Genomic DNA, 24,867 nt, shown 5'->3' with positions numbered 1-24,867 from the left:
TTATCGCGTACGTAGAAAGCGAGCGATAGCAAGGACGACACTTTGTCCAAGACAATCAATGCAAGCATTTGACGCATGCTTAATTTTTTGCCGAAACGAAGTAGACTTCGTGCTCTATTGTGTTCGCTTACGCCCGTCTCCAATTGTCCTAACGCTCGCCGCCGCTTTGGTGGTCGGTGCGCAAGCGTTCTGAACTACATTTCTATCTGCCGCACGTGTTTGAGACAAAGAAGGGTTCCAGCGAGTCACTGCTCTTTCCCGCAAAACTGCGAACGTGGCCCCTAGTGGTGACGCGGTTTATAAGAAGCTGCGTTTACTCGGACGCCCTTAGCAAGTGCATGATCATGGGCACCACAGCTGGCAGAACGCAAAAAATTATGGGGCCGCTTCTTACTGCCCTGGTCGCATTCGCTCTTCAAGAGGTGGCACTCGGTCGAGGTGAGCATGCTTTTTAAAACTTGGTGGTAGTTTAGCCTGTCAGCACAGCGGAATTATCGTGACGCGTAAGATTAGATCATTCATTTTAGGCCGCTTGCACTTCATTAGTCACTCTGCAAGGCAATTTTTATGGTTTTACGGGGGTGTGAGGCGTAATGCAGACACCTGTTTCTTCGCATTCGACTATATTTTCATGACTATGCGGCGTGACGTTAACATTTAAATATGGAGACGAGAACAGACTTCCCGTATTGTATATGTAAGCCTTGAACACATCTGCGGCAGTCTACAGACGACCACTCAGATTTTATGCGAGCTAGAAAGCGTGAACGGTGGTCCGGGTGCGCTTATGCAGTGAAAGCTCGCGCAATGCTCGCCAGTAGAATTATTTATCTAATGGTAGAGTTGAAAGTCTCGATCACTTTATACGTATTGTAGTTGTGCAAGCATATGCCCTTTCGATGGATGCTACTTTCGTAAACATCTGCTGAAGCAGGCGTTTGCTTTCATTGTATTTTTCATCTTTCGTCACTTGCGCACAACTAAAGCATGCCAATGAAGCAAGCTTCCTACAAGCTGTGAAGGGGAAACAATAGTAGGAAGGGAGCGCTTGCGACTTTTCGTGAGGCTATCAATGTACTTTTTGATTTCTGGAGTAATACTACTTTATAAAGTAAAACGCGTTGAAAATGTAATTATTATGAACATATTTTACACGAAATAAAAGGCCAATATGGGATACATCAAAAACTCTTGATATTATTATGTCATTATTGTCGTCGTCTTTCGTTTGCTCAAACATGCTCAGATCATTATTTGGGGAAAGGTCTGAGAAATATATATATATATATATATATATATATATATATATATATATATATATATATATATATATATATATATATATATATATATATATATATATATATATATATATATTCGAATATGAATACTGCTCAAGGCAGCAGCAGGCAGCGTGTTTCAACAAGAGCAGCTCAAGCAATCTCGAGAGCAAGCCTCCCGGACGACTGGCGATGTGTCTGCAGCGCCGGGCATTCCTCTTCACTACAATCGCCCCCCATAGGAAAAGGAGCCATCATGTCGACTCGTGGTGAACACAGAATCATGGGTTCGTAATACGGCTTCAGGCGTTGTACGTGGACGGTTTCACGACCACGACAGCGTTGGTCCGTAGGTGGCGTGACAGGCTCCACAATATAGTTCACAGGCGATGTCTGCGCTACAACATGGTAGGGTCCTTGATATTTGGATACAAGCTTGGATGAGAGTCCAGCAGCAACGGCGGGAACCCAAAGCCACAAAAGGAAGTCCGGAAGAAAGGGACAATGCGGGTGATCATCATCACGTCGAGACTTATGTTGGCATTTGTCGACGGCTGTAACGGGCGAGCTGACGGCATTCGTCTACGCGGCGGGCAGCTTCAGAGATGGGCGTACATTGGGATGAGTCGGGTCTGTACGGAAGAATGGTGTCGAGGGTAGTCGAAGGTTCGCGGCCATACAAGAGGAAGAATGGGAAGAAGTTTATGGTCACCTGTGGTGCAGTGTTGTAGGCGAACACGATGAATGGCAAAATGAGGTCGCAATCAGTGTGACCAGAGGCGACGTATTTGGAGAGCATGTCGCCAAACATGCGGTTAAGTCTTTCCGTCAGACCATTACTCTGAGTATGGTAGGTGGTGGTGGTGCGATGAACGATGCGACATTCAGCAAGGAGCGCGTTTACGACTTCGGGGATGAAGACACGTCCTCTATCACTCAAAAGTTCGCGAGGTGCACCGTGACGAAGAATAAAGTTTTTCAGGAGGAAGGATGCTATATCACGAGCGGTGGCAGCAGGGTCGACACACTGGGCACGGCCAACGCACTTCCCACGAAGCAAAGTGAGAGGACAGGACAATCGGTTGGCGACGAGCCGTCTGCTGACGCTGTTATGAACGTCCAAAAGAGCGAAAGGCAGCGGGGAACATTTGCGACGAGCGAAAATTGCAGATGGCGTCAAAAGTACGCTGCCATTAGCAACAATGTTGCATGACACTGTGGCAAGGGCAGATGAGTGTGGTGGAACTGCAACGTCTTCGGCAACAAATACTTTATCTTCAGGTTCACGAGCGTCATGGAGTGGGGCATGGCACAGCGTTTGAAATTCCACTTCAGCACGAGAACAGTCGGTGACGGCCTTATTAGCGGAAAGGAAGTCCCAGCCCAAAATAAGATCGTGGGAACAAGAACACCGCACCAAAAATTCGATGGTGTAGAGGAGGCCGTTGATCGCAACGCGAGCAGTACACTCCGCTGCAGGCGCTGGCAGTACGAAGTGACACGTTGGACAGTGACTTCGGTAATTTTCTGAGCGAACGGCAAAGCTTGGCACTAATAACTGAAACTGCGGCACCAGTGTCAACGAGGGTGAGTGCAGCGACGCCATCCACATATACATCAATAACATTAGTTATTGGAGAGGCCTTGGTCTCTTCGTGGGTGACGCAGTTCTTGCCTCTGGAACTGCGACGATTAGTTTTCCCATTCCGGCGAAGAAGGACGACGACGCATCGGCGAGAGTGAGCGGTGTCGAGGCGATGGCGAACGGCGGTCAACAAGAGGGCGGTGATCCGAGTAGGAAGGCACCTGGCCAGGGTTCTGAGACACGGAGGATGACGGGTATGGGGAAACGTATGGTGTGGCGTCGAGAGCTACGGCGGTGGGACGTTGCGCGGCGACGTCAAAATTGTGCAACGTGACCAGGTAGACCACTGGCAAAACTTTTTGGCTGGTTGTCAGGAGTGTGCCATTGTCCACTGCTGTGTGATACCACGGCTGAACGAAGCGAGCTGGACGCAGCGGCCCGACTGATGGGGATGGCGCAAAGATCGGAGGTGGTGCCGCGCGAGAGCCTCAGCATAGTGAGAGGTGCAGTTAGCTCGGGAAAAGCAACGGGAGTCGGCACCGGCGGAGTCTCGCGGGCAGAAGGGAGAGCTGTGCACTCTTGCTCGTGGATGACCTGGCGAAGTTTGGCCGGCAAAGGTGGTGGCGTGGCTGAGGACAGCAGCAAAAGCTGACGAGCGACCTCAGCACGGACGGACTCTTTTATCTGGCGAAGCAGGGAGTCCATCTGAGGAGTCGCGGTCATGCTCGCGAGGGTTTCGTCGGACGCAGAGGGGTGCCGCGTGAGAAGACGCTGTCTGCACAGCTCGTCGAAACTCTGGCAAAGCTCAATGACCTGAGAAACAGTGCCTGGGTTTCTGGACAGCAGTATATGAAAGGCATCGTCGGAAATGCCCTTCATGATGTGACGTACCTTGTCCGCCTCCGCCATCGTCGGTTTGATGCGCCAGCAGAGGTCGACGATGTCCTCTATGTAGCTGGTGAACGTTTCACCAGTTTGCTGAGATCGGCTTCGCAGGCGTTGTTTAGCGCGAAGTTTGTGCACGCCAGGGCAGCCTAAAACTTCTGCGATGCCGGTTTTGAAGCTAGCCCACGTGCGGAGATCGGCTTCGTGCTTTTTGAACCACAGCTGGGCGACACCCAATAAATAAAAGATCGCATTGCCGAGCTTGAGGGGATAGTCCCATTTGTTGGTGTTTCTGGCGCATTCATACGATTCAAGCAAATCTTCAACGCCCTTCTCAGTGGTGCCGCTGAAGATATCAGGATCCCGTTGACGCTGGGCACCGGCACATACGATGGCTGAAGTACCCGGTGGGGATGTCGGGCTGGGGCGTCAAGCATGACGGATGGCAGAGTTCGGGTGCGTAATTCCAGGTTGGGGGAAAACCGCCGCACCTCCACCAGAATCTAATATGAATACGGCACAAAGGAGCAGCAGGCAGCGTGTCTCAACAAGAGCCGCTCAGGCAATCTCGAGCTCGAGCCTCCCAGGCATTCCTCTTCACTACAATATATATACGTATTTGAAAATCAGCACAATCACCTTAATAAGACTGGAAAGCTTCATTATTATTGATGAAAAAGATGAACATTATTTCACTAGCGGTGTCATATTTTTGTTTTACTTCTTTAGTAGTTCTCTTCCGCATGAATGTTTCTACTGCACCGCCAAAATCGGTCGATATCCAATGTAAACGTGGTATGCCTAGTGCGGGAACTGCCACCATGCTATGCGATATCGACGCCATTGCAATGAAAGAAAGAGAGAGAGAGAGAGAGAGAGAGAGAGAGAGAGAGAGAGAGAGAGAGAGAGAGAGAAGACAAAGCTCGCGATCGAGTGGTGGCGCGAGCCATGGCGCTGGTGAGAACTGAGGCCTACTCTCTAGGTCTATGGGGCTACGTTGCCTCCCACATTGGCACCCAATGTGGGGCCACACATAGCCCCCCCTGCCCTACTTTCTAGAAATCGTGAGTATGACAGATTTGAAATCATCCGCCCTGAAAGTCTGCCACAAAATAGCTGGGTGTTGAACGCAGTAATGTCCGGTACTGCACAATGAAAGGCTTCCTTGAAACAAATATGGGGAACCATGGTGCATTCGCCTGCAAATTATGGGTTAGTAAACTCGAAGATGTTGGTAGTACCAGCGTTGTAACTTTAATATTGTAGGGCCTGCGGACACTCCGAGTAATATCTGCCAAATAAAGCGTGCACTAACAGATTTCACTTACTGCGCTTTGGGAGCGCATATACTGCCGTCTATCGACTTGTTTGCCTTCTTTTTTTTTTCAGTGAGCGTCAGCATTAGGCAAAGGTCCAACCGGGAACAATGGCCCAATGTACTCGTACCTGGAGGTGAGTGTAGCGTTAGCCCCTGTTCAGAACAACACTTAATGGTGTTTTATAAAACACCAATGCTTCACGGGAACAAGAGGGAGAAATAGCCATTTACGGCTACCATTCCTGCTCATAATGTTCCTAATAATAATAATAATAATAATAATAATAATAATAATAATAATAATAATAATAATAATAATAATAATAATAATAATAATAATAATAATAATAATGTGTTTATTAAAGCGCCCAGTGACAACCACGAGTGTCTTGGTGCTGGCGCACTCGGAAAAACAATGCACAGGAAGAACAATGCGAACTCACACACACACATACACACGCGCGCACACATACGAGTAAAACAAAATAACTTCGCGAATACAGATTTTAACAGAGCTTAAAATTTGTACACGAAGACAATACAAAGCACAAGTGGCGAAACTGAAAAAATGATTACAGAATGACGGAACATCCAACAGACGTGAGAGTTTTTGTTGAGTTAGTGAAATTTCTCTCCAACTCCTTTGAGAAAAATATTAAAGTTCGGCATGAAGATATCAAGGCAGTCTGAATGGGCGTTATATGTCACCTCCACTCTTGATAGAGGGTCACAAAAGTCTGAAAGCTGAAAGGCGCGCTGTTTCCTTGTGCCTTTCTGCGGAATGTAAAAGCGCACATTGAAAGCAAGTGCGAGCAGCAGAATTTTCCATGTATCAATTTCTGAAGAAAAAGAACATCCGATTCGTTGCGTCTGCAGGTGAGGGTAGGTGGGGTGAGTGTCTGTGTTAGCTGTAAAACACGTTGTAGGGCTAGTTGGTGCATAACTTTCAAAAGATGAGACATCGATGCCATTGCCATAAAAAAAAAAGAGGGAGAAGACGAAGCACGCGAGTGGTGGCGCGAGCCATCGCTTGCTAAACCAGTGGTGACACCGTACTCTCACAAAATAGCGCATGATCTTAAACACGTCACCGTGATATACAATATTTCTGTGGTTTTTTTCCGCCCCCGAAAACTTGCTACTTGGTGCCGACTGATTGGTTCTGATGACTTTAAGAAAGTAAGGTGTTCTATTAAACATACAAACCCTTTTGTGAAGTGCCAAGAAGGGGTCGTATACCGCATACCGCTGAAATGTGGGAAAGAGTATATCGGCCAGACTGGCCGAAGTATTAATGAACGCCTGCGGGAGCATAAGCTTTCACTGAAAAATGGTTATGGCTCAAACTTCCCGCTTCATTGCAAGGCCTGTGGGAATGAGAATAAGCAAGTACGCATATATGAAGCAAGGCTACATGATACAACAAACAAGTTTAAAAACAAAGATTCTGTAGCGCGTGAACTGTTGGAGACCAACCAGATTAGAAAAAGAGGGGACGCCTGTGTCAGCACCTCGTCTCTGAATATTTACACAAATGAAAGCATGTTTCTAGATAAGTTTTAGATTTTGATTAATCGTGATTCTCTTCATATACCTCTTCAGTGTTCTCGCGCGTGCGCATTCACATAATCAGTGTTCCTTCTTTTTCTTCCCCTTCTCTCCATGTATATATAATCAGACGCCATTGACTTCAATAAACAGTTGCAAGTAGCACCTTGTCCTGTCTTTGTTCCTTCTTAGTGTCCGTCCCTGTTGGCGCTTCATCTTTTGAAAGTTGTGTTAGCCCTATGGAGATGGAAGGCTTTTGACAGAATCGATGTGTAAATAGAGATGTGAACTTCTTTTGCACATTTTCGAAAAGTTCACGATTTGACCTACAACTGCCGCCCCAAACCATGGAGGAGTACTCAAGAACTGGAGGGCACACGCTCTTATATAAAGTTACATATGGCCCAGGTTGTTTGAGGTCTCTCGTCACCCAACATACCAGCCCGAGCATTCGAAGTGCACGCTGCCTCGTCTGCTGAGCGTGGGGCGAGAAACTAAGAGAGCTATCGAAGTGCACTCCAAGGTCTAAGGTCCAACAGAAAGATATACGAAGAAACTCCTGGCAGTTGTAAAACTCGTAGCGTGATCTTCAGCGGCGTTAACAAAGCACACCTATGATTAAAAAAAAAGCAAAGGTATAGGTATAGCAAAGGTATAGTTATCGGTAAACAAATACAGAAGGGCAAAACAAGCATACTGTCAAAGGAAACCACGAAAGAACACAAAATCAGAAGAATGTATAATCTAAATACATCAAAATTAGAACAGTTTACAGATATACAATCAGAGATCTAGAAAGGTGAAGCATTATCGCTCCAATAAAAAGCTATACACACAGCGGAAATAACTGCTGCAGAAGAGTGAAGGAATACCAGAAGTAGTAGTATAAGCACCTCAGAAAAGAATGAGTTCATAATAACAATGGCAGAAAAATCTGTACCCGAAAATACTCGAAAATGCCCTTTTTAAAGTAGGACATAATGTCACACCTTTTAAATTTAGGGAAAGTGTATATTTCTTTTGTGAGTTTGAGAATATCAATGGGCATAGTTTCACGTGGGCTATTTTAAAGAAAAATTAATTTGCATGTCCTAGTTAGCCCTGGGCCTGTCTGGTATGTAGTAGGTGTATCTAAACTGGTAAGCGTTGTTTCTAACTAAATATTTACGCTGAAGTTGCGTTTCGCTTTGTTGTAAAGGGTTATTACATAAATAGCTATTTTCGTTTCACAAGCCTGGTCAACATCGAACAACCGACTCTTTTCAAATACAAGGCTAGAACTTTTACTAATAGGTGAGTTTTCAATTGGCCTGGACAGCGCGTTTCTGCAGGTTGAGCATGATATATACTGGTTGTAGCCCATTCAGTCCCCAAAACTAAGAGCCCGCACTGCATGTTGGAGAAAAGGAGGTAATAATAAAGTTAATTTTAACTGTGAATGACATCGAAGTTTTTTATTGGTTAAATACAACAGCAGAGCATGCTATTTTGTGCCTATGTTCACCGAACTTAGGAACATTTTGTGCCCAGGAATTTCGTTGACTGCTTTGGAACTGTAGGATGGTGCTCTAAGTGTAAGATTGAAGCCGTGTTCGACAGTCTTGTTGGCAAGGAGTGTAGTATATTTTTTTCTTCACAACATTCAGCTAAAGGCTATTAGATTTCAGTCACAGTGCTAGCTCATTTAGGCATTCGTTAGCCGTATTTTGTATTACAGACAAGTTGGGTCCCGTAATAAGCAACGTTAGTGGCGTCTGCATAAATGGTGATGCCGCTTGTGCGCGGTATATTAACTCTATCATTACTGTGAAGTAAAAACAGGAGAGGAGTCAAGATTGAACTCTGGGGCACACAAGCAGTTGCACGCTTACCATCAGAGATAAAACGATTTAAAACAGTGTACTGAAATCAGCGCCCAACTTCAAGCAAGTTTGAAAGTTATGAATTCTTTTTGTTCATCTGAAACTTCCTTTGAATTAGGCGCGTGCATTCGAGAATTTTTTATGATGATGAAAGCGAAAAGAAAGGCTCCTTTCTATAGCAAAACCAAATCCAGCCAATTCATTTTCAGAAATGAATATAATATTTGAGTGCATATAGTCGCACGCAAGACGGAAGGCACTCAAACATCATTTACGTGTAAGGAAAAAGAAAATTGAAATGACCTTTTCCATCTGCAGGTTCTCGAGCTATCTCACCTCTCTTTGGTCACCGAGGTAGCATCCTCGTCACATGCATTCGCAACAGACGCCTTTCGAGCGCTTAAAGCCTTGGATTTTTATTTACTTAGTTCTCGCACACACACCCGTCGATGAAAGTCATCGGGGTCCAAGAATTGTCGCTACGTCACATTGTTTTGATGACACTTAATAATTGTGTACGTCTGTATTGTTCAACAAAGTAATTTTTTTTTAGCAGTACGTTAAAGGAGCTCCTCTTCTCTCTGTTTAGGTGGTGGAGCATCTATCAGCTCGAGTGGTTCTGGTGAGTACCGGTGCCTCCACATTACAAAAGCGAACGCTGCTACTGTTTTTTCTACGAATACTGCTCCAAGTACGAACGACATGTGGCTGTGCGCTATTAAAAAAAAAAACAGATGCTCAACCCGCTACTATACAAACTCCCCTCCTAAGTGGCAAGCATAGCCAGTTTATTTTCTGACATCGGCGTGCCCACCTGATGCCATGCAATGGCTATGCCTTTATACATGGCGTGCATCTGCATTCTTCAAGCACGTTAGCTCTAGTATAGGAACACGTGGGTCGAATTTAGTAGGGCTCAAGCGCGACCAGCGTGGCAAGCCCCTTCGTACATTACAGTGCATCAACGAAGCTGTAGCGTGAGTTCATAGTTTTCGTACATTTAGTCAATAAAGGATAATTTCTGTCGTATTCTATTGCAACTTTGTGTCCAGTGAATCAAGCAGATGCCGGTGGCGGGTATGCTTTACAGCATACACACTCGCAAGCAAATCGAAAGTATACAACCTATTGTGACGCACGACGGAGGCTGAATTTTGGAAATCACCTCAAGAAGACGCGACAGACCTTACAATTACATCTATGGCACCTCTTTTCGTCCGAATGTTGCCGCACTGGTAGTTACTCTGGTGATAGTTACAATGCTGATTTCTGGTAGTTGCTATGCTGATTTTCCCCTGGAGCTTCGCCTCATTCAAATCGTCGCAATGAAAAAAAGAAAAAAAAAAGACGCTACTTAATGTTGACTACAACATGCTTCAGGGATTGTTGGTTTTGCCAGAGACATCACAGCATACACATTCTGGAAACTAAAGATTTAGAGATATGGATGCTTTTAACCAAGGAAGATTGTTTGAAACAATGCACCGGCTTTTTACGCGCACGCGAACATATTTTTGCAGCGATATGGCAATCTTTCAAGCGCACATAGGAGTTCGTTTTTAGGCTATGCAATTCGCCACAAATAATCTGTTTCCAACATTACCAACTATTCATCGTCTTCCATGTTCTGTTGAAATATCTGAAAACTTCCGCTAAAGCGGTTAGTATACAAGGCACCCGTCGGGCTAATGGGATCCCATGCATTTACGAAAATGTTACGCAAGCAGGCAGTTGTGTACGCTTACGTAAAGGATCGAATAGGCTTGTTTATAAGTACTGTGAAGGGAAATTACCACCCTTTCGTGCTTGTTATTGAGCAAGCGTTTTTTTTTACGTATTTCACTAGAGTTCACGGTAACGTGATAACAAACGCGATTATTAGGAATTCAAATTAAAGCCGACATCTTGGTAGTGGTAGGACTATTATGAAATGTTTTAGAAGACTGAGGCATTCCAATAAAAATTTAGGTTGTCCATAGAAGTACCATTCCAATTACTGCTTTGAATATTTATTATTTTTGCGTTTCTCTTAGCTCGTGCAGACATTATCCAGAAACCAACTTCTCGTAAAACTAGCGTTCAACGTCGATCTCTTACAGAATATTTAAGAAATATCTGCTACCATTTCTAGGTGGATAAGAAACGTTGCTTAAAGTTTCCGTTATTCTCACACTCCGAACAAAGAACATCTGTTGATGTGATCAATTAGGCAAGATTTAAATTTCCTCTCCAAATTATCGTATAACTTACTAAACATCAGCTAGTTTCGGCGTGTTCTGAAGCAACAAATGAAACTACGTGCTTGCGTTTGATTCTGCATGAGCTGCCTTCTGTTCAGTTAAGGCCCCCGTCATCTTCAACCGCTTTGTCCGTAAATATTATATTTAGGCACTGTAGTTTTGGTCCAGGCTTGTATTTTCTGCTTTTGCAACCCAAGTTGCGTCTTCATTATTCCTCTCAGTACTCTGAGCCCACTCTGCCAATTGTGTAGTATCATAGTTCTATGACCGATTCACTTTACTGTGTGAAGTAGGTCCAACACGTCAATGATTTTGTTTTCCTTCTGCAGGCTATGGCGGCTTTTCTGGAGGAGCCTCAGGATCCGCAAGCAGCTCTGGTGAGTGCGGGTGGTTCTGAATAAAGAAAACGAATGATTATAGTTTCTTTCGATGGAGGGTCAGCTAGAAAATAAATTTCTGCAGTAGTTGGCCGATAGAAGTTCAAGCTCCAAAATTTTCTGCGCTATTTGCTTTTGGGGCGAAATGATGAACATCCCGAAGAGCATCTTTTGGCCACCATTCTGGTTGTTTCGTCCTAGTACACCGTTCAAGTTTGCGCAGGACTGCAGAAGTTTTTTACAGCATTCAGGGCCTTGGAAGCAGTTGGAAAAGTTTGCTACCGCTGGGGTGGCCGAATAAACATTTATTTCAGTCTGTTAGCTAGACTTCGTTATGAGCCGATGGGCTTGTTACAACCACTTGGTCTCTCATGAACTTTGCCGACCACTCATTCGTAAAAAGTCAAGCTTCAAATCAATACGACGCCCAGGAGACCCATAGAGGGGTCTTTTCTACTTCGGCACTCGAGTGCCGTCTGTGAAGCTCATGCAGTTCTTGTGTACCATGCAATATGCTGCGGCCTAATTCCTTTTCCCTATTTTGCTTCTTTCTCTTATTCTGTTCAAGCAACTGGGTCTCGTGTCTGTATTAAGAGACTGTTGGTAGCCCGATTACCTTTCTCTTTTGGGCTCTGTTTTAATTTGCCACAAGGTAATAATACGTAGCAAACAAGCCATCTTAACCCATAAAAAATTCGCGGACACCTATGCACTTCTCATGAGTTGGGAATGCAAAAGCATTAATGTCCAATTTTGATCGCCATTGAACGGATCTGCGGGATATGAACTCGCGCGCAAGCGAGCGCGTTGAGACGCTCGGGGCGTTTTTATTCCGCCTCACCGAGGCGCAGTTAAAACGATGGCGAGAGCTTGCGCGGACATGAAACGGATAACACAGGGTTTCGTGAGCATGAGCGAGGGTGATGTAGCGTCGCGTTGATGTCCCCTCCCCTTACATAATACCTGGCGCGCTAATAGAGCAGCAGGTGGCGCTGTACTCCGTCGAGGCGCACTTGTGACGTGACGTTGCAGCCAACGGCAATGTGAGTATAAGTACCGTTTCGCTGCTACAGGATTTTTCGCGCAGTGCGCCATTTGACAATTTCGCATAAAAATTATGCATTTGATCACGACAGCGGCCGCATATCGGAAGGCTATCTAGTGTGTCAGGAGCGTGAATGCCACTTCTCTACACAGGCAAACCGTCCTAGCCATACGAGATTGAATAGACACCTTTATCGTAGTGCAAACGGCTGGTAGTTTTGATAAAACTTTAGAACCCCACGCAGGTTTACACAGTGTCCCTAAATGAAAGGCTGCTGGCAACGCTACACTTTAGTTTCCCCTTCAGTTTGCCGTGATAATATTTTTTACAGCGTCTCTTGAGGGCTAATTGACGCTTTCCCCAGAAGTGTCACATGTCACTGCAAAAGTAAACAGCCTGATTACGCGAGGAGATGCACTCTTTCCCCTGACGCTTATACATGAACTAGAAGTAGGAACTGATTTAATGGTAGTATAATGTAGACATGAATTAGAATGAAATTGTAAAATGAGACAGAAAGTTGCAGAATTAGAAAGACAGTGGTTTTGCTATAAAAGTGAGTGTTAGGAAAATAAAATTGGTCAACGATTACGCTTCTTAGTAATGCGATCTTTGAGCGCAGCGGTTGCCTTATTTCAGCAACAGGTAACCGTATACGGAACACGCAGTGCCGAACGGTAAGCGGTTCTGCGTTTCGGATCGGACAGCACACACCGCGATCCAGCGCTATCGAGCCAGCGCTTCCGCGACACGCGATTGCGCCATCTTACAGTGGGTCACTGCCGTGGAAAGGGGGGAGGGAGATTAGCAATTATTATTTGTTGTTTCTTCTGAGCTGGGATGAGTAAACGGGTGGAGAAGAGGGGCATCGGAGTCACACACCCAATCACTGAAAGACAGGCCTTAATGCGGCCGCACTAGCTTGAGATCGGAAGTACAATTAAGGGGACAAAGCGCTATAACTGTCTTTCGAGTCACCGCAACGGCAGTGCGCCAGGTAAGGGGCGGTATAGAGCGGGAGTGGAGGCGGACGAAGGAAAACCATGCGCAAGCACTGCCAGCAACGACAAATTCAACTTAGGAACTCGCCTCGCAAACGGGGAAGCAAGAGACGCGGCTGAGAGCCGTACAGCCACTCGACGCGGAGACGGAGGAGCGGGGAGCTGTGGATCACGCACGAGGCGGCAAGGAGCGCCCGCCGCCGGCACGGCGGCAGTGTCGCGACAGTGGGAGTAGGGAAGGCGAGGGCGGAGGAGACGGCAGCGGCGAGAGTCACCGAAACGGCGCTGCGTGGAGGATGGGGGCGAGAGGATAGGCGAGAACGTGATGCGGCTTTGGAGGACAAGGGGAGAGCAAGACTCGCGCCGCGCGCGAGAGAGATGGCAGCAGAAGCGCGCGCAGCTAAAGCAGTGCGGGGAGGATGACCTTGGTTACGGTGAGGCCAACGGCGCCGCAAAACGTGGGAACGGCCGCCAAAGAGCTGCGCTCTAAAAGGAGTGATTGTACCCACCATCAATGTGCTGCAGTGCAAGGCACCAGAAAAAGCAATGATCCTTCATCCCTTATTACTATCCTGGTCGTCGAGTTCTCTGTCTTGGTCATCGTAATGATAATCATCATCATCCTATTATATCTCCACTGCAGGACGAAGGTTCTCTATCTTCATATTTGCCTGTTAATGAAGTCTCGGTTCTGACCAGTAATCAACTCGGAAATCTCTTAATGGTTTGCTGCCATCGTTGACAAAGAATCATGGTGATGTCCCTCCGAGATAGTGAGAGGCGAAGAAGCTCGATATCTTTTCGTTTTATTAAACCTGGATGCAAGGCAATTGCGTTGAAGACACGAGGTCCTGTTTGCTTGGGTGAAATTTGCACACGTCTCGCCGAAAGGAGGCCAATAAGGGTGCGAAATTATACCAGAACTAGTTATATCAGGTTGAGATATCGAAACAATATTTTTTTTGAAATCGAAATGTTTATATTCACATTCACCCTTATTCAGTCCGTTACATAATAGAGTACTTTCCTCCTAGGAAGCGCAGATTGACTATTGAACGATGCTTTCAAAAGTGAGGCTTTCTTTCCTTCGTTTGGCTACTGCTGCTTGTTCAGTATCTCGCAGGAGTGGTGCCAGTGGGCGCATCTCTCTTCTCCATACCAATGCAATCAATTTCAACTTAAAATAATCACATATAACGTCGGCTCGTAGTTATCTAAGCAGAGACATCTTAGTGAAATATCTCATAATATTCAAATGCTTCTTTCATTTTCTAAATGTTCTCATCCTTAGGCTACTACATTCTTGGAGCTCTCAGTATAGCGACTGTGCATGTGAATGGGAATGCGTACTGTATAGATTTATATTACACATTAGTATACGTATTTACAACATGTGTCGCCACTTCCAAGTGCATACGCCTCAACTTCACATTATTCTTTCGACATACATAAAATATCACCATCGCCTTCGCAAAATTACTGCATTGAATTTTATCTGCGCACCTCAGCCTGAATTCGCGTTAGAATTTTGGCGTGGCTTGTCAGCTGTGTAATGCACGAACAGAAATCTTAAATGAGTTTCACAACTATACAGTTGTGAAGCGTGCCGTGGGGAAGCTTAAACATGGCACAACATTGCACATTGCATGGGACAGAAATAGAGAGCATATTACGCATTTAAATTACTTATGTAGCATTTAATTAACCATTTCAAGAAATATACATGCCACACAGATACCAACTTCCGCGTTTCATCTGTATTTTGTTGAGTTATGAAGTCTAACGTCCGAAAACAGTGGCTACTCAGAATGTTTAAGCTTTTTTAGCGTTTCTTTTTCGCTTCCATTTCACAACAAGTTTTGGCTGAACGGCGTGCAAACGAGATGGCTTTCTTTCTTTATGTCCTGTTTTAGGTCATGGCTCTGGTGCCTTCAGTGGCGTGACTATGGGATGATGATGAAAAACGTTTATTTTCTCTATTTTGCAGTGATTTTTGCGGCATCAGATGGAGTCTTCCATCTTCTCTCCAGGGTCGGTTCCCCTAGTCCAGGGCTCCGCTGAGGGTAGCTGCCCTGCGTGCACGCCTTGCTAGTCCTTGTTGGACTTTCAGGGTGTCGCTGGATAGCATCCTCTCCCACTGTTCCGCACTCGGGTTTTTTATTATGGCTAGCCCTTCTGTTTTCTGGCAAGCCCATGTGGTATGATATAGGGTTGGTTTGTCTCCACACCATGGGCACTTGCTCTCGTACTGCGTGGGGTAGATCTTGCTGAGCATGTTTAGGCACGGGAATGTTCCCGTTTGTAGCTGTCGCCATGCTACGGCGTCTTCTCTGTTTAGTTGTTTGTGAGGTGGTGGGTATTTTCGTCTGATGCCTCTGTAGTAATTGAGTATCTCTGAATAGCTTTGGGCTACCGGCTCGGGTTCCTCAGTGGGCTCGGGAATGTTGGATGCTCGGTTTGTTGCGTGCCCTCGAGCTATCCTATCGGCCTCCTGATTTCCCGTAATGTCGGTATGTCCCGGCACCCAAACTATCGTGTGTTTGGCCTGGTTGTTGACGGTTTTGCCACTTGAGCGGAGGATGCGGAGCGCGCTGTGGCTGATTCTGCCGTTTAGGTAGTTGCGGCATGCTGCTTGTGAATCTGTGAGTATGGTTAAGGACCTGTTGCATCGGTAGCCCTCCGCTGCCGCTAGAGCCACGGCTGCCTCTTCGGCCTCAACTACCGTACAGTTCCGAATTGATGCGCTGGTGATTTCTTTTAAGTCCGAGTTGATCACCGTTGCGACTTTGCTTTTCTTGTGGTTTTTGTCCTGAGTGTAGGTAGCGGCGTCTACGTACACTGTGTCATGTCTAGTTGCCAGTGTTCTTTGTACATACTCTGCCCTTGCTTGTTTTCGTGCCATGTGTAGGTTCGGGTCCATATTGCTGGGTATCGGTGCTACTTTGATGGTGTTTCTGTATTCGTCCGGTATCGTCTCCGTGCTTTGTGTCTCCTTTATGGTAGCTTCACCGCCGTATCTACTCAGGAGTCTTCTGCCCGTTGCCGATAGCCTTAGTCTTTGCATTTGCGCGATTATCTGCGCTTCTTGGAGCTCCTCGAGACTGTTGTGTAGCCCCAGGGCCAGGAGTTTGTCGGTCGATGTTGACTGCGGTAGGTGGAGCGCCGTCTTGAGGGCTTTCCTCAGGATTGCGTCCGCTTGTTGCATTTCGTGCTTCGTACAGTGGTAGTACGGGAGGCTATACGTCACTCTACTGACCACCAGGCTTCTGACCAGTTTGAGTGTGTCTGCTTCCTTCATGCCGTGTCTTTTCCGTGAGACCCGCGTTATCATGCGGGCCACTTGGTTGGCTGCAGTTTTAAGTAGTGTTAGGGTGTGGGTACATCGTTGGTTCGATTGTATCCACATTCCTAATATCCTGATGAGCGTCTTCTCCGGGATTGGCTGTCCCTCGAGGTGGATGTTCAACTTCATGTTTACTTCCTCTGGGACGGTGCGATTCTTCTTGCCTCGCCATACTCTTAGGAGCTCGGACTTCTCCGTTGAGCAGGCTAGGCCTCTTGCCTTGACATATTTCTCTACGCATGTCGCAGCTTCTTGTAATCTTTCTTCCTTTTCCCTGAGTGAGCCTTTGGTGACCCATACAGTGATATCGTCGGCGTATATGGCGTGGCGTACGCCGTCGATTTGGTCTAGTTGTTGGGCCAGTCCAATCATAGCAACATTGAACAGGATGGGTGAGATGACCGATCCCTGCGGTGTGCCTTTGTTTGGGGTGGTGAACTTTTCGGATCTCAGCTCGCCCAGGCCAATTGTTGCTGTTCTGTTGGACAAAAATGCCTTGACGTAGCTGTGTATTTTCATGCCGCAATTTAGGTTGTCTAGTCCTGTCAGGATGGCTTCGTGGCTTACGTTGTCAAAGGCGCCTTTGACGTCCAGTGCCATGATGATGTGCTCTCCGTTGAGCGGGATATTGCTCAGTACCTCTTCTCTGATTTGCAGCAGTACATCTTGGGTCGAGGGCCTGGCTCTGAAACCAAACATGCTGTGGGGGTACAGCTCGTTTTCTTCCATATGATTTTGTAGCCTCCTCGTAACCACTCTCTCATAGATCTTGCCTAGACATGATGTAAGAGAGATTGGTCTGAGGTTTTCCACTTGAAGTTTCTTGCCTGGTTTCGGGATCATGATGACTTCCGCGTGTTTCCATTCTTCTGGTACTGTTCCCGCTTGCCAGTGTCCATTGAGATATTCGGTTAGCTTTTCGACTAGCTCGTCTCCGAGGTTGCGGATGAGCGCGTTTTTGATCTTGTCCGCACCTGCGGCTGTGTTCTTTGTTGCGCTTCTTATCGCCGCGTACACCTCTTCCCGGGTGATGGGTCTATCCAGCCTTCCATTTTCTTCTCCTTTGTAGCGCTCTGTGTAGGCTGCTGGGTCACCGTCGCCGTAGCACTTTTTGCGTACTTTGTCCAATAGTTCCGAATCTGTTCCCTCGTACTGGTGCACCAGTCGGTATATGACTTTGTTGTTTTCGGTCTTTGATTTTGCCGGATCGAGGAGTGCCTTCAGTACACGCCATGTTTTTGCAGTGCTCAAGGTTCCGTTTAGAGAGTCACTAAATTGTTGCCAATTTTGCTTCGCTAGCTGCGCTGCGTATTCTTCAGCTTTTTTCGTGATTTCCGCGATCTTTAGCTTGAGCTTTCTGTTGTATTTCTGTCTTTTCCACCTTTTTGTGAGCCCCCTTCGGGCTTCCCATAGTCTGAGAAGTCCTTCCGGGTATGACTGGTGGTTCAGGTGAGTGGTGCTGCCGCTTCTCCGCAAAACAAAATTTGTCCAGATTATGGAATTGACCGATACTCCTTCCAAATTCGATAGCCTATTGTTGAGCAGCAAATAAAAGCTATGACAATAAGAAATCCAACGAACCTCACTTCTACTCATTTGTAACCACATCTGACGCAGTTTGAAAAAAAATAAACGAACAGGTTTCTACACCTAATTCAGTATGAGTGCAACACTTGCTAGCTGAATACGTTTCCTGAGAAAGGAGCCAGCTGCTCCTAGCGGATAGCATGAACTTAAAAACTGACTTTGTTGCCCCCCGCTAGAGTCCATTTATGGCAAGCGCACTTCCACACGAGTCCAGCAACCGAACACGCTGCTACAGATTACATTCCTGTGTCAGAGGGAGCGAAAGGCGCTTGTCAGTATCCGTGATACCGACCTAAGAAAGTAACCATAGCAGTGATCACTATTACGCATGACGAGCAGACTGGTGATATGCATAGCATCCCTTGTGCGCTTAGCTCTAACCCTCAGAGGTGCAAAAGCAAACGACCCGAAAAATTATCAATACATCGATTCTTTTTCTTTATTCGGGTCTTCTAAACAATAATAGAACACGTTTCAAAAACATATTTTTATAGCTCATTTCTTTCTTCCTGGGACCGATGTGTTCATATGTACCTTCAGGGAACAGAACCTGTTGCGTGCGCTTCCTAATTGCTTCCAGCTTAAACCTCTATCACACAATTTCTTGCGGTAGTGAAGCACAAGTGAGCATTGCAAATGTTGCAGCAGGTAAATGTGTGGATTTACAGCTTTTCTTTTTCAGCAGAATTCAAGCACCTCTTCCGAGCGGGAACTTTTCTTATTTGATGTTCGGGTGCTTCTGGTTTTGTCAACGTTCTTATGAGCCTGTATATCTACCTAAGACTCGTGCTTCGCTCTTAGCTCGAAGCTTTTACCTAGCATTTTAACACTAACTGCTAGACTGCCACAACAATTTTATCAATGGTTCATGGTTCATCACCATGTTCATTAAAGTGGCTGGCTACTGCTTTAGGTAAATTGTGTTTTTTGTCCGCGTGGTGACCGTTGAGTCTTGTATGAATTTGTTGTCCAGTCTCACCTATGTATTTTTTGCTACAAGTGGCACATTCTAGAAAGTAGACTACGTTGCTTGATGTGCAGGTGAAAACCGAAGTTACCTTGTGTGCGCAATTCGACGCTGCACTTTTTAATATAGTAGTAGATTGAATATGTTTGAATATATTTAATATGTCTTTCATTTTTCAGGTCTGGGTGGCTCTCTTGGAGGAGAGTCGGGTACCTGGGGCGGTTCAAGTAAGTGCTTTCTTTCTTAAGGCAACTATCAGTGCTAGTCCGATAAGTAACCACTTTTATTATTTGCACACTCCTAATAGTGCTCCAAATAATTTTGAATACAAGTTTTTTTTTTCGAAGCAATCAAGTCGAAATTCAATTCATTCTTACACGAAACCATATTTATGTCCCTGTCCTGTTGCCAACGTTTGTCAGTATAATCCTATCCTTCGCGCAAACACTAGAGTTGAAGTATCTTAACCATCATCCGTAGGTCAAATTCGCGAATGTTGACTTCACGCCATTTGCCATTGAATTATCGAATCGAATAAGCAAACTTAGAACGGCTCCTTGTATTTTCAGCATTCCTTAACGCTTGACGCCGCTGACACAGGTATAATGGGGCACTACAAATCCCAAATCGAACATTTATGACCCCCGAACCCCTAACCCATTGTCCAGCCAGAATCAGATTTCATCAGCTCAGCGCTGACAAAATACCGCTTGCGAGACCCTAGACGTGGCTATTTTTGTCTCATTTGCCTCCCTGAACAAATAATGTATTGTTTCCTCTTTCTCCCTCTCCCTCTCTTCAGCTAACGTACTCCCTCATTCGTTTGAGCGGACCTATATAAGTAAACCTTAATAAAAGGTTTAACGAAATTCAAACACGGTAACAGAGCGCTTCAACCGAGAGAAGCTTCTTGTGCCTTCGCAGGTGTAGGAGGGTTTTACTATGCAGCGAGCTTTCGTCAGTGATCGTCGCCCTTACCATCAGGCTGATCGCAGCACTGACCTTTCCGCTAGATGAGTAGAGGTCCAAAAGTTTAGCTTAAAGTCATTCCGCTTGGCAGGGCTTAGCAGCAGGTCCACAGTACCAATGCAATTTCATGTTCGAGATTCTTCCCCAACGGCAGCAGCAGCACTCCTGCCGTTATGATCAGTACGGCTTCCACTACACTACTGCTTCGAAAGAATTCCTAATTTTTGAATGAACAAAACTTTAGAATATTAGCCCTTATCAAGTCATCCATATGAAAACGCACATTCAACAATAAATTGTGACGCCACCGAATTTATAACGAAAGCAAACTAAACCCACGTTTTCTTCAGAAGAGGCAGGGGGAGGGGGGGGGGGGGAGTATTCTTTACTCGGTGGTTGTTGCTGGAATGCAGTGTCCGTGATTTTAAGCCCCCATCGCAGCCTACCCTGAACATATTAGGGGCGATATCTATGCTCTTCTTTTTTTACCAGCTTCTGCGACTCACCCGTCCACCTCTTACGTTTCCCCGATACTAAACAGTTGGTGTAAAAGACGATTCACTTCTTGATGCCTGCCGCGATTTCCCACTATGTCTTAACTATACTGCGCTTAAATATGCGCCATCTGTACACTTATTACAGGTTATGGCGGCGGTAGTGGAGCATCGCTGGGTGCTTCGGGCGGCTCAGGTAAGAGCATCTGTGACTGCGTAAAATAGCGACTGTAGTACTGATACGCCTTAAAAACGCAGTTTTGGAACATGTGCGCCTATAAAGGTGCTTAGTGACAAAGGTAAAGCAACACGTTTGTCACAAATTTTGTATTTCTAGCAACAAAGAAACAAAAATTCTTTTTTTTCCTTACCGCACATAGGCGCTTTATATGCGCGCTGGCCGTTCGGAACAGGAAGCAATCCTCGCTGCTTGACCTATTTCTTGGTTAATAAAATTACGCAAGAATAAGTGTGCAGGACCGCAATAACGCAAACTGGTTGCGCGACCACATGACTCAATACTGTGCTATTCTTAGCCGCGTCCCTTTGTCACAAGCAACTGTGCTGCCATGTTCAGGCGTCGCAATGGCATTGAGCGTAGCGTTAAATTTCGATCCTGCTGTAAATTCGTTGCCGTGATATTACCCGACCTTCCTAAGCACCCTTGGAAGACGAGTATATATGAGCCATCACGGATGCGCAAAATCTTATTTCCCTATGTGCCGTTGGCGTGGTTGGGGCTGCACACTTCCTTGCCGTTTGAAATACGGATCTGCAGACTCTCTCGCATACTGGGAACATATGTGCCTTGTGGCACGCTTGCTGCAATGTCACCGAAGTATTCCAAGGGAGCTCGAGTCATTCTCGATAACTAATATGTGTTCGCGACATATGAATTTGTCCCTTCGCCGTTTAGGTTGTGGTGGGGCACGCGGCTGCAGCCGAAAGGTGGCGCGACGTGTACATGTCCGCAAATCCTTATTTATTTATTTATTTATTTATTTATTTATTTATTTATTTATTTATTTATTTGAAGTCCTCATATCGCGTGGGGGCATCGTTGTAGGCGGATACAAAACTAAAAAAGAAGAAGAAAACGACAAGCGGATCCCAATAAGTACAAATATCGACAAGCAGTAGCAGATATATTCAGCATGAAAGAAATTAAAACACGTTGGCACATAGGAACAAGCGAAAAAAAGTAAAGCGAGAGCATCTACTTCATAGATCTAGGATAAAAAATAGAGTAGAAATATATACACGGTGTTTTAACACACTCAAATGCACTAGTGAACCGAGGCACCAAAAATAGCTCCGCAGGGAGCTTAATCCTAGCACTAACATTATTAATAAAAACTGAAAATTTGCATATATCGAAGTGTCCTCTATACTCAATACTTTTTTATATGGTCACGCTCTGCTGACATATAATGGTTGTTCATTGTAGCTACTTTTATATTTCTGGTTTGCTCATTATAAATGCTGAAGAAAAGCTTAAGCTTTTGCAGCCTTTGACGAGACGAGAGTTGTTTCCAGTTCAATGTCGGGAAGCTGCGAGTTCCTTATGGCGAAATCATGATTGCTGATCACAAACCTCCATCTGTTTCCTTTCTAATGTACCTCTTAATACTGCTCTAAAGGGGTCCCACGCAATACAAACGTATTGAAAGATCGGTCCAATGTTCCTCAAATGCAAGTTTTTTTTTCCGAACTTTTTCGGTGCATATTTAAATTTATTTGAAAACATGCGCAGGAACTTAGAAACCTTGTAAGCATTTCTATCAATGTGGCATGCCTATTTTAATGTGGAAGTGAATGTTATGCCGACGCATTTAACTTCATCAGTCGCTTCCAATGGCTGAGATTTGAAAACTTATGCTTAGCAATTTTTTTCTTATTGGTTAATCGTACGTGGAAAAATTTTGCTATGTTAAGATTAATTTGCCGGTCAACACACCAAGGCGACACTTCTCCGAGGTGGGACCACAATACAACAATGTCACTAATACATTTCACCGGATAATACAGAATACAGTCATCGGCACAAAGTGGAACTGTTGACTTGAGGCTAACTGGAAAATTATTAGTGAAAATGAAAAACAACAGAGTCCCTAAACCTAAGCTCTAGAGTGCACTATATACTACATCTCCGACTGATGAGGATTTAACAATTATAATCACACAATGGGAACGGTCGGTAAGATAGTATTTAAGACATGCTGACATGGATTCTGGCATTCATAGAAGAGATAACTAGAAAATTAGAGGTTATGCTGCACGCAACAAACGCCTTCTCAAACTCTGGGTATGAGGCGCTAGGAAGTCCAGGTTCTTCGAAAATTGTTACAACAGAAGGTATGCTACACAAGAAAGTTAGCTAGAAAGTCATAGCAGAAAGATTACAAGACACCTTGTATCAGCGCAATTTTGGTACACACCATTGCTGTAGCAGAAAACATTGATTCTAGGACACGGATAAGGAGCGCGCATAAATTGGAAACTTAATTCGAAAACTAAAATAATTTGTTTGTTTATAACGGAAATTTATGTTGTTTCCTATGAGTCAAATGAAGTAGCCGGTGGCGTATTGTTTGGATCATCTCTAGTTCGGTTCCATTTACCCTTAACTACTTGAACAGCTCTCAGTACGCGTCAGTACATCTCGAAACTAGCATGCTCTCTAACAGTTATCCTGTATTATTTGGTAAGTTAAAGCTACGGAAAACGACGGGACATCCGTGTGAAGAAGGCACAGACGCAGCTCCGACAAATACTTTATTATTTGCAGTATATGTGCAGCCCACAAATAATTTTCTTTCTTTGCTGCAGGCTTTGGTGGATCTCTTGGGGGAACGGCGGGTTCTGCGAGTATCTCAGGTGAATGCGGCATTCAGTGCATGTAGAATGAAAACCTAGGCGGTTTATTTGTAATAATACGCGCCTACATTCAGGCAATTGTAGAGGGGAGGAAAGTTAAAGCTCGCACTTTGCCTATCCACTATTTTAGGAACTGTAAGAAATACTCTGTGGTGATTTAGCAGCACATGCGATAGAAATGCGTTAGCCTTACGTCACACACCTTTGAGCTACTAGAACTATGATTTAAACAGCTTTCACCACATTGAAAAATGTTGTTCTGCACTTCACTGGACACTGCCTCTTAGAAGCGCTAAGTGCAACTGACATTGGTACGTAACAGCCACCGTAAATTGAACTGTAAGCACCCTCACCGCCGCAGCCCCCCCAACACACACGGTCATGCATTTATATATTACAAATAATATTGTACATAACCTTGCACATTTCATGGGCTTTCCCCAGAAATTTTACACTGACACATGAACCGCCCCAACCCCCATTTCAAAATAAAGTGACCCGATTATCTATTCTGCACCCTGGGTTTGCCGGTACTTAGTAGACTTCGATGTATTTCCGCTAATTATTTCAATGCGCTATGATTTTATGCCTCGTGAGCTCTTCCCAAAATCTCTGGCATATATTATTAAATATGTGCAATAGATACGCAGCATAACCGCAGAATATTTAAGGCGCGAGCCCTAAGTGGCTCGTTGCCATAACTCATAGCCGAAAAAAGCGGCGTCCAGTCCAGTGAGAAAAAGAGGATCATCATCACGAATGGCTCACAACCCCGTATGCAGGCAATGATGCAATGGTTGAATATGAATGATGAAACGAAAGAAAGAAAGAACGAAAAAAGAAGCAAGAGAAAGTGCAAATGAAAGAAATAACTAAGAAAGAAAGGCGCAAAGAAAGAGAGAACGAAAGAAAGAACGAAAGAACCTTTAGGTAGCGCATTAGATGTGGACTTCGAGGTGGACTTCCAGTGCCATAGGTTTACTGTATCCGAGGAGTATTGAACGTCTTTAACTGGAACGCCTGGTGTGTGTGTGTGCCTCAGTGTATGCGTGTTTTTTTAACGTTTTCCTCTCTGTCCTCTTCCTAACCCCTATTTCCCATCCCCAGTGTAGGGTAGCAAACCGGGGAATGATATCTCGCTAACCTTCCTGCCTTTCCTCTTTATCTCTCTCTCTCTCTCACACACTGCGGCTCGTTATGTCCTGCAAGAAGGGTGATCCCTATGTTGGCGTAACTTAATGCACTACCACATGCGCAGCAGGCTTTCGCCTTGACGCGTTAGAGGAGTGCAACGTGCTGCCGAACTTTTGTTGTCATGGTGGCATAACTAGAGAAGATTCAATTTACTCAAATAGCTCGTGTAAGTGCTGTTACCGATGCCTAATTAGGTCACTAAAATCGAAGTTTAGTGATGTTTATGAAGGGACACAGTACTACAAAGAAACATAAAAACATTCTTCTCGTTAATGACAGTGTGCGTACTCATTTC

General features: G+C 45.2%; 1 protein-coding gene across 11 annotated transcripts in view; it reads left to right on the top strand.

Moving 5' to 3' along the window:
- Positions 1 to 181: 181 nt before the first annotated feature.
- The window catches only part of LOC135904403 (uncharacterized transmembrane protein DDB_G0289901-like), a 127,360-nt gene continuing 102,674 nt past the window's right edge, over positions 182 to 24,867 (top strand). For 5 of the 11 annotated variants that reach the window (XM_065435188.1, XM_065435187.1, XM_065435186.1 and 2 more), the window contains exons 1-7: positions 184 to 438; positions 5,140 to 5,202; positions 9,068 to 9,100; positions 11,048 to 11,095; positions 19,218 to 19,265; positions 20,650 to 20,697; positions 23,331 to 23,378. In XM_065435188.1, coding sequence (XP_065291260.1) covers positions 339 to 438; positions 5,140 to 5,202; positions 9,068 to 9,100; positions 11,048 to 11,095; positions 19,218 to 19,265; positions 20,650 to 20,697; positions 23,331 to 23,378 — 388 coding nt within the window. In that variant the 5' untranslated portion in view covers positions 184 to 338. Of the gene's footprint in view, positions 439 to 5,139; positions 5,203 to 9,067; positions 9,101 to 11,047; positions 11,096 to 17,915; positions 17,934 to 19,217; positions 19,266 to 20,649; positions 20,698 to 23,330; positions 23,379 to 24,867 lie in introns of those variants that run through there. The other 6 variants (XM_065435181.2, XM_065435183.1, XM_065435182.1 and 3 more) reach the window with 3 other exon arrangements.

The sequence above is a fragment of the Dermacentor albipictus genome, chromosome 7, assembly GCF_038994185.2.
Source record: "Dermacentor albipictus isolate Rhodes 1998 colony chromosome 7, USDA_Dalb.pri_finalv2, whole genome shotgun sequence".
Classification (NCBI taxonomy): Eukaryota; Metazoa; Arthropoda; class Arachnida; order Ixodida; family Ixodidae; genus Dermacentor; species Dermacentor albipictus.
Note: the sequence above shows the minus strand (reverse complement) of the source record. Positions and strands in the feature narration are given on the sequence as shown.